Here is a 13,802-nt window from a genome sequence, read left to right as displayed (position 1 = left end):
CAGCATTACCTTAATCCCCAAACCAGGCAGGACCCCATCCAAAAGGAGAATTTCAGACTGATATCCCTGATGAATATGGATTCCACAATCCTCAACAAAATCCTAGCTAATAGGATCCAACAATATCTTAAAAGGATCATCTGCCACGATCAAGTGGGATTTATCCCTGGGATGCAAGGGTGGTTCAACATTCGCAAATCAATCAATGTGATAGAACACATTAATAAGCGGAAGGAGAAGAGCCATATGGTCCTCTCAATTGATGCAGAAAAAGCATTTGAGAAAATACAACACCCTTTCCTGACTAAAACTCTTCAGAGTATAGGGAAAGAGGGAACATTCCTCAAGTTCTAAAAATCCATCTATGAAAAACCCACAGTGAATATCATCGTCAATGGGGAAAAGCTGAGAACCTTTCCCTTAAGATCAGGAACACGTCAAGGATGCCCACTCTCGCCACTATTGTTCAGCATAGTACTAGAAGTTCTAGCAACAGCAATCAGACAACTAAAAGAAATCAAAGGTATTCAAATTGGCAAAGAAGAAGTCAAATTCTCTTCACAGATGACATGATACTTTATGTGGAAAACCCAAAAGACTCCACCCCCAAATTACTAGAACTCATACAGCAATTCAGTAATGTGGCAGGATACAAAACCAATGCACAGAAATCAGTTGCTTTCTTATACACTAACAATGCAACTGTAGAAAGAGAAATTAGAGAAACGATTCCCTTTACAATAGCACCAAAAACCATAAGATACCTCGGAATAAACTTAACCAAAGAGGTAAAGGATCTATACTCTAGGAACTACAGAACACTCATGAAAGAAATTGAAGAAGACACAAAAAGATGGAAAAATATTCCATGCTCATGGATCAGAAGAATAAACATTGTTAAAATGTCTATGCTACCCAGAGCAATCTATACGTTCAATGCCATCCTGATCAAAATTCCAATGACATTTTTCAAAGTGCTGGAACAAACAACCCTAAAATTTGTATGGAATCAGAAAAGACCCCGAATCGCTAAGGAAATGTTGAAAAAGAAAAACAAAGCTGGGGGCATCATGTTGCCTGATTTCAAGCTATATTACAAAGCTGTGATCACCAAGACAGCATGGTACTGGCACAAAAACAGACACATAGACCAATGGAACAGAATAGAGAACCCAGATATGGACCCTCCACTCTATGGTCAAATAATCTTTGACAAAGCAGGAAAAAATATGCAATGGAAAAAAGACAGTCTCTTCAATAAATGGTGCTGGGAAAATTGGACAGCCACATGCAGAAGAATGAAACTCAACCATTCTCTAACACCATACACAAAGATAAACTCAAAATGGATGAAAGACCTCAACGTGAGACAGGAATCCATCAAAATCCTGGAGGAGAACATAGGCAATAACCTCTTTGACATCGGCCACAGCAACTTCTTTCAAGATACATCTCCAAAAGCTAGTGAAACAAAAGCAAAAATGAACTTTTGGAACTTCATCAAGACAAAAAGCTTCTTCACAGCAAAGGAAACAGTCAACAAAACAAAGAGGCAACCCTCAGAATGGGAGAAGATATTTGCAAATGACACTGCAGATAAACGGCTGGTATCCAAGATCTATAAAGAACTTCTCAAACTCGGGCGCCTGGGTGGCTCAGTTGGTTAAGCGACTGCCTTCAGCTCAGGTCATGATCCTGGAGTCCCGGGATCGAGTCCCGCATTGGGCTCCCTGCTCAGCGGGGAGTCTGCTTCTCCCTCTGACCCTCCCCCCTCTCATGCTCTCTCTATCTCATTCTCTCTCTCAAATAAATAAATAAAATCTTTAAAAAAAAAAAAAGAACTTCTCAAACTCAACACCCAAAAAAATAAATAATCAAGTCAGAAAATGGGCAGAAGATATGAAAAGACACTTCTCTGAAGAAGACATACAAATGGCTAACAGACACATGAAAAAATGTTCATCATCATTAGCCATCAGGGAAATTCAAATCAAAACCACATTGAGATACCACCTTATACCAGTTAGAATGGCAAAAATGGACAGGGAAAGAAACAACAAATGTTGGAGAGGTTGTGGAGAAAGTGGAACCCTCTTACACTGTTGGTGGGAATGCAAGTTGGTACAGCCACTTTGGAAAACAGTGTGGAGATGCCTCAAAAAGTTAAAAATAGAGCTGCCCTATGACCCAGCAATTGCACTCCTGAGTATTTACCCCAAAGACACAGATGCAGTGGAAAGAAGGGCCATATGCACCCCAATGTTCATAGCAGCAATGTCCACAATAGCCAAACTGTGGAAAGAGCCGAGATGCCCCTCAACAGATGAATGGATAAAGAAGATGTGGTCCATATATACAATGGAGTATTACTCAGCCATCAGAAAGGATGAATACCCAACTTTTACATCAACATGGATGGGACTGGAGGAGATTATGCTAAGTGAAATAAGTCAAGCAGAGAAAGTCAATTATCATATGGTTTCACTTATTTGTGGAACATAAGGAATAGCATGGAGGACATTAGGAGAAGGAAAGGAAAAATGAAGGGGGGTGGGAATCGGAGGGAGAGATGAACCATGAGGGACTATGGACTCTGAGAAACTGAGGGTTTTAGAGGGGAGGGGGGAGGGTGGATTGGTTAGCCCAGTGATGGGTATTGAGGGCACGTACTGCATGGAGCACTGGGTGTTATATGAAAACAATGGATCATGGATCACCACATCAAAAACTAATGATGTATTGTATGATGACTAACATAACATAATAAAATTAAAAAAAAAAAAGAAAGAAGGAAAAAAAAAACTGGAGGTATCACAATTCCAGATTTCAAGTTATACTACAAAGCTGTAGTGATCAAAACAGTATGGTCTTGGCACAAAAACAGACACATAGATCAATGGAACAGAATAGAAAATCCAGAAATGAACCCACAAGTATATGGTCAATTAATCTTCAACAAAGAAGGAAAGCACATGCAATGGAAAAAGTCTCTTCAACAAACAGTGTTAGGAAAACTGGACAGCAATATGCAAAAGAATGAAATGACTATTTTCTTATAACATACACAAAGATTCAAAATGGATTAAAGACCTACATATGAGACAGTAAACCATTAAAATCCTAGAGGAGAACACAGGCAGTAACCTCTTTGACATCAGCCATAGCAACATTCTTCTAGATATGTCTAGAAACAAAAGCAAAAATAAACTATTGGGACTAAATCAAAATAAAAAGCTTCTGCACATTAAAGGAAACACTCAACAAAAATAAGACAAGCTACTGAATGGGAGAAGATATTTGTAAATGATATATCCAATAAGGGGTTAACATTGCAAAATATACTAAGAACTTATACAACTCAAATAGCATAATAAAATTAAGTTAAATTAAATTTTAAAAAAAGAACTTATATAACTCAACACCCAAAAAACAAGTAATCAACCTAAAAAATAGGGAGAGGCCCTGAATAGACATTTTTCCAAAGAAGATATACAGATAATCAATACGCACATAAAAAGATGTTCAACACTACTAATCATCAGGAAATGCAAATCAAAACCACAATTAGATAACACCTTATACCTGCCAGAATGGCTAGAATCAGAAAGACAAGAAATAAGTATTGGTGAGGATATGAAGAAAAAGGAACTCTCTCACACTGTTGGTAGGAATGCAAATGGGTGTAGCTACTGCAGAAAACAGTATGGAGATTCCTCAAAAAATTAAAAATAGAATTACCATATGATCTAGTAATTCCACTATTGGATATTTACCCAAAGAAAATGAAAACACTAATTCCAAAAGATATATGCATCCCTATGTTTATTGCAGCATTATTTATAGTAGCCAAGATAGGCAAGCAACTCAAATGTCTATCAATAGATGGATTAGGAAGATGTGGTATATATATAATGAAATATTACTCATCCATGAAAAAGAATGGGATCTTGCTATTTGCAAGGATGTGTATTCTAAGTCTAAAGAGATTAACTACATATTGAAATGGAAAATTTTCAAAAGGAACAAGGGATTTATAACACAATACTCAAAATATTCAGCATACAACCCCAAATTACTTAACAAACCAAGATAAGGAATATCTAAACTCTAAAAACAAAAAGAAAATCCTCAGATGCCAAATCAAGATGACATAGATATTAGAATTATCTAACAATGACTTTAAAGCAGCTATCTCCCACACTCCCTGCTTGTATTCCCTCTCTCGCTGTGTCTCTCTGTCAAATAAATAAATCTTAAAAAAAAAAAGCAGCTATCATTAAAAAAAAAAGTGCTCCAATAATAATCAGTCATGAACACTGACAACTCAATATCAATAATAATAGAGGGAAATCTTTAACATACTTCTCTCCATAACTGATATAACTGACATAAAATCCATGTTAAAGATATAAACAGGGGCACATGGGTGGCTCAGTCGGTTAAGCATCTGCCTTCGGCTCAGGTCATGATCTTGGGGTCCTGGGATCAAGCCCTGCATCAGGCTCCCTGCTCAGCAGAGAATCTACTTGTCCCTCCCCTGGCACATGTGAGCACTCTCTCTCTCTCTGTCTCAAATAAATAAATAAAATCTTTAAAAAAAAAAAAAAGATACAAACAACAGGGGAGCCTGCCTGGCTCAGTCAGTGGAGCATGATGTGACTCTTGATCTCAGGGTTGTGAGTTCAACCCCCACACTGGGTGTAGAGATTACTTAAAAAAATAATAATAGGGGCGCCTGAGTGGCTCAGTTGGTTAAGCGACTGCCTTCGGCTCAGGTCATGATCCTGGAGTCCCTGGATCGAGTCCCACATCGGGCTCCCTGCTCGGCGGGGAGTCTACTTCTCCCTCTGACCCTCTCCCCTCTCATGTGCTCTCTCTCATTCTCTCTCTCTCAAATAAATAAATAAAATCTTTAAAAATAAATAAATAAATAATAATTAAAAGTTTTAAAAAGATATGAACAAGGGGGTCGCCTGGGTGGTACAGTCAGTTGAACATCCAACTCTTGGTTTCAGGTCAGGTGTGATCTCAGGGTCCTGGGATAGAGCTGGTGTTGGGTTCTGTGCTCAGCACAGAGTCTGCTTGGAATTCTCTCTCCCTCTCCCTCTGCCCCTCCCGTTCATGCTCATGCATACTCTCTCTCACTCTCTTTCTCAAAATAAATAAATAAATCTTTAAAAAAAAAAAAAGATATGAACAATATAGGGATGCCTGGGTGGTTCAGTTGGTTAAGTGTCTGACTCTTGATTTTGGTTCAGGTCATGATCTCAGGGTTGTGAGATCCAGCCCTGCATCAGGCTCCACAATGGGCATAGAGCCTACTTAAGATTCTTGCTCTCTGGGGCACCTGGGTGGCTCAGTTGGTTGAATGGCTGCTTCAGCTACAGTCATGATCCCAGGGTCCTGGGATTGAGCCCCACATCAGGCTCAGCAGGGAACCTGCTTCTCTCTCTCCCTCTGACGTTCCCCCTCCTCGTACTCTCTCTGTCTGTCAAATAAATAAATAAAATCTTTTTTAAAAATCTCGTGAATGGATAAAGAAGATGTGGTATATATACAATGGAATATTATGCAGCCATCAAAAGGAACGAGATCTTGCCATTTGCAATGACGTGGATGGAACTGGAGGGTATTATGCTGAGTGAAATAAGTCAATCAGAGAAAGACATGTATCATATGACCTCACTGATATGAGGAATTCGTAATCTCAGGAAACAAACTGAGGGTTGCTGGAGTGGTAGAGGGTGGGAGGGATGGGGTGGCTGGGTGATAGACATTGGGAAGGGTATGTGCTATGGTGAGTGCTGTGAATTGTGTAAGACTGTTGTATCACAGACCTGTACCTCTGAAACAAATAATACATTATATGTTAAAAAAAAAGAAGAAGAAGAAGATAGCAGGAAGGGAAAAATGAAGGGGGGGGAAATCGGAGGTGGAGACAAACCATGAGAGACTATGGACTCTGAGAAACACACTGAGGGTTCTGGAGGGGAGGGGGTGGGGGGATGGGTTAGCCTGGTGATGGGTATTAAAGAGGGCACGTACTGCATGGAGCATAGGGTGTTATACACAAACAATGAATCATGGAACACTACATCAAAAACTAATGATGTAGTGTATGGTGATTAACATAACATAATAAAAAAAAAAGAAAAAGAAAAAAAAATCTTGGTCTCCTTCTTCCTCTGCACCTCCCCCACCTCTCTCTCTCTCTAAAAAAAAATATATGAAGAACATGACTAATAGTTATTATAACATGCACAGAAACCTGCACCCATTGAACACACAGTACACATTGTTCTTAGTACACACATGCATGTAGAACATTTGCTAAAATTGGCTACAGTCTAGACCACAAAGCTAATGCCATCAAAATTTCAAAAAACTAAACTCAAATACTGGCTCCTAATATGTTTGAAAATTTTTAAATGCTTTTCGAGTTATCTTATGGGTCAAAGAAAAAATCCACAATGAAAATTAGAAACTCTTTTGAATTATATAATAAAGAAAATACTATACTTCAATTTATAGATTGCAACTAAAGTTATCACTAGAGGTAAATTTAGAGGCTTAAATACAAAGATTAGAAAAGAAGAATATCTAAAGACCTGGGGAGAACTCAGTCAGCATAGACTGGACACAGAAAGCACTAATCAGAAAGGTAAAGACTTCATTACATTAAAATTAATAACTTTTACAAATCCAAAGACACCATTAAGACAAGCTACAGACTGGGAGTAAATACTTGCAATACATACATCACACAAAAAACTAGTATGCAAAATATATAAAGAATGCTTGTAAATCTATGAAAGAAGACACCCAACCCTAAGAAAAATGGGGAAAAGACATTTGAACTGACACTTCACAAAAGAGGATATCCATGTGCCCAATAAGCATATGAAAAGGTGCTTAACAACATTAGTTAACAAGGAAAATCAAATTAAAACCACAATGACTATACTATATCTTGGCTAATTGAATTTAAATTAAAAAAATAAAATAAAACCACAATGAGATACCACTATATGCCTTCCAGAATGGTTAAAATTTAAAAACACCACCAAGTGTTGGCATAGTTATAGAGCAAGAGTTAACTCCCATATATTACTGATTATGAGAAAATTGGCACAAACATTTTGGAAAAATGTTTGGCCTTATTTAACAGGGCTGAAAACATGTATACTGTATACTCCATCAACCTCAATCCTAGGTATAAACCCAACAGAAAAATGTGCACATGTCCACTAAAATATTCACAACAGCTTACTGTAATAGCCCAATACTTGAACAACCAAGTATCCATTAAGAGAAGAGTGATAAATTGTACTATATTCATTAAATGTAATAGTACACAGCAATGAAAATGCCAAACTGTAGCTACACAGAAGAACACAAAAGGATAGCTATTGGAGGGGCACCTGGGTGGCTCAGTCGTTAAGCGTCTGCCTTCAGCTCAGGTCATGATCCCAGGGTCCTGGAATCAAGTCTCACAATGGGCTCCCTGCTTGGCGGGAGGCCTGCTTCTCCCTCTCCCACTCCCCTGCTTGTATTCCCTCTCTCACTGTCTCTCTCTCTCTCAAAGTAAATAAAATCTTTAAAAAAAATTTAAAAAAAAAAAGGATAACTATTGTACAATTCTATTTAAATAAAGTTTAAAACCAGGTAACATTAACATAGGGTTTTAGAAGTTAGTGATTATCTTTTTTTTATTATCTTCAATTAGCCAACTATATAGTACATCATTAGTTTTTGATGTGTTGTTCAACAATTCATTAGTTGTGTATAACACCCACTTCTGCTTGTGGAAGAGGGATGGTGTAGTGATTTGGATGGAATGTGAGGAATTTCTGGATTGCGGGCATCATTCTATTTCTTGACTGGAATAGTTGTTATATGGTGTGTTCACGCTGGATAATTCAGTGATCTGTACACATAGGTATGTGTATTTTATATTTCAATTAGAAACTTTAAAATGAAAAAGTAAACAGAAATTTAAACTACATGATTGAAGTTTGTGTAACATGACCTGGAGACACAAAGAGAAAACTAGTAAATTGTAGTTGAAAATAGATTTCAAAGAGATTACTCACCAGTTAGAAAAGAAAGAAAAAGACATGTTGGTCAGAGAAACAAAAATAAGAATGGCACAAAATGAACTATTTGGGGTGGAAGGAAAAGGGTTTAATGTGAAGTAAGACTAAGGAGAAACGGAGGATAGGGAAACCAATGAGAGGATTTCTGAAATAGCTGGATGGTAAAAAAAAATCAGTAAGAGCTTGAACTAGAAAATGATATTTCTACACATGGAAGGAAAGAAACAGAATTTAGAAAACAGATAACTACTGTGGACATCTACATAACATTTCCTATGTATCTCTCCAATCATTGCCATAACCCTATGTGGTAGGAGTATTTTTACCTCCATTTTACAGTCAAGGCACAGAGAGGTTAAGTAACTTACCTAAAAGTTATAGAGGCAGGAAATGGCAGCATTCTAAATACTATATATATTATACTATACTATACTATACTGATAAGATTGAGGTTTCAAGCCTGGGTGATTTGGGGAATGATAATTTCATTAGCATATCCAGGCAACCTGGAAGAAGGGACAATCCCTTGCCTCAGAAAAGAATGATTTCTCTTTCTATATTGTTCTGTCTTCATTGAACCCAAGCATCACTGTCCCTTCAGGAAACACAGCACATTTCCTCACCCCAATACAACAAGATCAAACTACCTTAAGAACAACCTGATACGTGGAAAAGCAAGCTGCTGAAAGAAGTGTGGCCAAAATTCCAGAATATGAAGTTAATTATGAACATATCCATTTCCACTGGTTTCTACCACCCAAATATTTCTTAAACTCTTCCCTCCTTTATACTAAACCACACGGACTTAGGCCCCCCTGCTTTTCTCCTGGTCTGTTATAATTGCCTCACAATTGGTTCCACATCTTCAGTCTTCGTATCACAGCCAAACTTTATGTGAGCAAACTACAGCCTATGGGCCAAATATAGCCCACAAACTACTTCTGTATGTCCTGTGAGCTAAGAACAATTTTTGCATTTCTAAATGGTTGAAGAGGAAGGAGAAGAAGAGGAAGAGGAGGAGGAAGAAGCAGAAGAAGAGAAGGAGGAGAAGGAGGAGGAGAAAAAGAAAAGGATGTGTAACAGAGGTGCATGTGGCCCACAAGCCTAAAAAATTTACTATTCTGTGCTTTCCAAAAAAAGCTTGCCAACCCTTACTCTAAACCGTGCTCTCCCCACATTCCTTTCCAGAGTCATTCTTCTCCCAGCAGCACTGGTAGGAACGCTGACAGGATCCTGGTAGTCTCAAAACCCATCCTCTGAGGCTGTCTCCCCATTGCATAGACCAAGCATCACACCCTCAGTACTTTAAGAACAACTTTTTTCACACCTGTATTAATATTATAAAAGTAACTCAGTTTACTACTATCTCCTCAACTAAACCTTTAACAACTAGTAGGTAGAAATTGTGTCCTCTTTTTAACTGCCATTTGTTGAGCGCTTACTATAGGTGAGAGACTGACTTAGATACTTTTAAAAATAAAATGTTACTTAATCCCCCTGAGAGCCCTAGAAATTTGGTATTATCTTCAATTTACATCTTAAGAAACAGGCTATGATCACAGAGTTAATTATTGGTGGAGCCAAGATTTAAAGCTAAACTCTGTATCAAAGTCCCTGACAAAAAGTAGGTAATTAATAAATAAATGAACAAATTAATGGATTAAGATGGATGAATCAATGGTTTTCTAACTTTAGAGCCACTGTTTTTAACAATATGGTCTTAATTTCACAACACTGAAATGCATCTCAAATCTTGAAATTGAAGTGTATCTTAAATTAGTCTAACTCAAGAGCTCATATGATTATTTCTTTGTTGCCCATTTTATTCCAAAAAAGATTCAGGACATTTAATATATGACATCTCTCCATAATATCCATGTTAAATAGTCATTCAGTCAATAAAGCTACAGGCCAAATCAAGAATTTAAATAAAAGTAGAACTGGGCGCCTGGGTGGCTCAGTTGGTTAAGCGACTGCCTTCGGCTCAGGTCATGATCCTGGAGTCCCAGGATCGAGTCCCGCATTGGGCAGGGAGTCTGCTTCTCCCTCTGACCCTCCTCCCTCTCATGCTCTCTGTCTCTCATTCTCTCTCTCGCAAATAAATAAATAAAAAATCTTTAAAAAAAAAAAGTAGAACTTCAGAAAATTTGTATACTTGTATATTGCTATTGCGGTACAACTGTTCACCAATGCCAAATGTACAGAACACAAAATCTGTTCCACAGGCCCAAAATGGTACAAAGAAAGTGAAGTTACCTTTAATCTCTTTTCCTTTTCTGAAACAATGGTCCTGATGAGGGTAAGTTCAGTTAGAGAAAATACAAGTAAAACTACCAAAGGGAAGATACTTATAAAAACCCACAAAAAGCTATCATTATAATAAGCAGGGAATGGAAACTGCCTAAGAAAAATTAAGACACCACTAAACACTTGTTCTGCAGCTCTGCCGTTATGGTATGTCATGATGGCCCGATCTACGACATGCTGCAAAAGCAGGAATCCTTCTCTGATGTACCCTAAATGAGAAAACAAAGAGGGTCAAGTTCAGTATACCAAGAAACAACCAGGCAAACAAAGAAGGTAATTTGAGTAATTCAAAACTTTTAACTCAAAGAACAAAAGAGTTTCCCAAAACCTAAGTAATTTGTGACACAAACAGATAATAAGTAACATGGAATTGTATTACTCTCTTCCCAAAACTGAAATACTACATGAAAATGATACAGTTGCTTTATGTAATTTTATCAGCCAAAATAAATGAGAATTCAATACCAGACATATAAATAGAAGTGATGCTCAAAACAAGTGTGATACAATCCCATTTACAATAGCATCAAAAAGAATAAAATACATAGGAATAAACTTAACCAAGGAGGTGAAAGACTTACACACTGAAAACTACAAAACATTGCTGAAAGAAATTAAAGATGACACAAGTAAATGGAAAGACATTCCTTGTTCCTGGATTGGAAGACTTACTGTTGTTAAAATATCCATACTACCCAGAATGATCTCCAGATTCAATGCAACCTCTACCAAAATCCTTGTGATGAGCACCAGGTGTATGTATGGAAGTCCTGAATCACTAAACTGTATACCCAAAACTAATATTACACTGTATGTTAACTAACTGGAATTTAAATAAAAACTTAAAAAAATCCCAGTGGCATTTTTTGCAGAAACAGAAAAAACAATCCTAAAATCCATATAAAATTGCACAGAGCCTTGAATAGCCAAAACAGTCGTAAGCAAAGAGAGCACCTGCTCTTGTGAGCTGGAGGCCTCGCACTAACTGATTTCAAAATATAATGCAAAAGTACAGTAATCAAGAGAGTATTGGTATAGTAGCAGCATAAAGACTGAAATAGAGACCAACAGAACAGATGGCCCAGAAACAGATTCTCCCATATATGGTCAGATGACCTTAGACAAGGCCACCAGGAGAAAAGACACTCTCTTCAAAACAAATGGTGCTAGATAAACTGGATATCCACACGCGAAATAATGGAGTTGGATTCTTACCCAAAACTGCATGCAAAAGTTAAATCAAAAGAGATTAAAGACCTAAACATAATACCTGGAATTACAAAACTCCAGAAGAGAACACATAGGGCAAAAGCTTCGTGACATTAGATTTCACAATGATGTGGCTACAACACCGAAAGCACAGGTGACAAAAGCAGGAAACAGATGACTTCAAACTCAAAAGCTTCTACACAAGAAGGAAACAATCAACAGAGTAAAAAGACAACCTATGGAATGGGAAGAAACATCCACAAACCATATAACTGATAAAGGGTTAATATCCAGAATATATAAAGAGGGTGCTTGAGTGGCTCAGCTGATTAGGCATCAGACTCTTTTTTTTGGTTCAGGTCATGATCTCAGGGTCCTGGGATCGAGCCCTGTGAGGGGCTCTGCACTCAAGCAGGGAATCTACTTGAGGATTCTCTCTTTCCCTCTCTCTCTGCCCCTCCCACTGCCCACACACGCACTCTGTCTCTCAAATAAATAAATAAATCTTGGGGCACCTGGGTGGCTCAGTCGGTTAGGCATCTGCCTTCTGCTCAGGTCATGATCTCAGGGTCCTGGGATTGAGCTCTGTGTTGGGCTCCCTGCTCAGCAGGGAGTTTGCTTCACCCTTTCCCTCTGCCTCTCTGCTCATGCTAACTCTTCTCCCTCTCCATCTCAAATAAATAAATAAATAAATCTTTAAAAAAAAAAGTATACATACATGCAACGGAATATTACTCAGCCATCAGAAAGGATGAATATCTACCATTTATATCAACATGGATGGAACTGGAGGGGATTATGCTAAGTGAAATAAGTCAATCAGAGAAACACAATTATCATATGGTTTCATTCATATGTGGAACATAAGGAATAGTGCAGAGGACAATAAGGGAAGGGAGGGAAAACTGAAGGGGAAGAAATCAGAGAAGGAGACAAACCATATGAGACCCTTGCCCTGGGAAACAAAGAGGGTTGCCGAAAGGGAGGTGGGTGGGGAGATGGGGTAATTGGGTGATGGGCATTAAGGAGGGCATGTGATGTGATGAGCACTGGGTGTTATACTTGACTAATGAGTCATTGGACATTATATCAAAAACTAATGATGTACTATAACTTGGCTAATTGAATCTAAATTAAAAAATAAAAACAAAAAATAAAAAGTAAAATAAAAATAAACAAATCTTTAAAAAAGAATATATAAAGAACTCCTCTAACTCAACAACAAAAATAAGCCAATTAAAAAATGGGCAAAGGACTTGAACAGACATTTCTCCAAAGAAAACACACAAATGGTCAAAAAACACAAGAAAAAACATTCAACTTCACTAATCATCAGAGAAATGCATATCCAAATCACAATGAGATATCACTACCAAAAAAACAGAAAAGAACAAGTGTTAATGAGGATGTAAAGAAATCGGAATCCTTGTGCTCTCTTGGTAGGAATATAAAATGGTGCACAGTATGGAGGTTTCTCAAAATACTAAAAAATAACTGCCATATGATCCAGCAATCCCACTTCATGGCATATATCCAAAAGAACCGAAGAAAGGATCTCAAAGAGATAACACACTCATGTTCACTGCAGCATTATTCACAATAGCCAAGAAGTGAAAGCAACCTATGTCCCTCCACAGATGAATGGATAAACAAAATGCACCATATACATACAGTGGAATATTATTCAGCCTTTAAAAAGAGAGAAATTCTGTCATATGCCACAATACGGATACACCCTGAGGACATTATGCACAAAAAGACAAGTAATATAGGATTCCACTTATATTGGGCATTTGACCTACATTCACAGAAACAGAAAGTAGAATCTTGGTTTCCAGGGGCTGGAGGGAGGGAAACATTAGGAAGTATTTAATGGATAGCATTTCAGGTTTGCAATGTTAAAAGTTTTAAAGATCTGCTGCACAACAACATGGCTATAATTAACAATGTTGTACTGGGCACTTCAAAAGTGAAGAAGGTAGGGCGCCTGGGTGGCTCAGTCGTTAAGTGTCTGCCTTCGGCTCAGGTCATGATCCCAGGGTCCTGGGATCGAGTCCCGCATCAGGCTCCCTGCTCGGCAAGAAGCCTGCTTCTCCCTTTCCCACTCCCCCTGCTTGTGTTCCTGCTCTCGCTATGTCTCTCTCTGTCAAATAAATAAATAAAATCTTTTAAAAAAAAAAAAGTGAAGAA

At 37.9% G+C, this 13,802-nt stretch overlaps 1 protein-coding gene across 1 annotated transcript in view; it reads right to left on the bottom strand.

The window, feature by feature from the left end:
• Window positions 1-13,802, bottom strand: part of LOC123840983 (phospholipid-transporting ATPase ABCA3-like) — a 172,070-nt gene that overhangs the window by 141,357 nt on the left and 16,911 nt on the right. Inside the window, exon 5 of the mRNA XM_064590316.1 lies at window positions 10,353-10,612. Within this exon, the coding sequence (XP_064446386.1) occupies window positions 10,353-10,612 (260 nt within the window). The remainder of the gene's footprint in view (window positions 1-10,352; window positions 10,613-13,802) is intronic.

The sequence above is a fragment of the Mirounga angustirostris genome, unplaced genomic scaffold (assembly GCF_029215605.1).
Source record: "Mirounga angustirostris isolate CCGP_5_RB_7025 unplaced genomic scaffold, mMirAng1.0.hap1 SCAF_5, whole genome shotgun sequence".
NCBI lineage: Eukaryota > Metazoa > Chordata > Mammalia > Carnivora > Phocidae > Mirounga > Mirounga angustirostris.
Note: the sequence above shows the minus strand (reverse complement) of the source record. Positions and strands in the feature narration are given on the sequence as shown.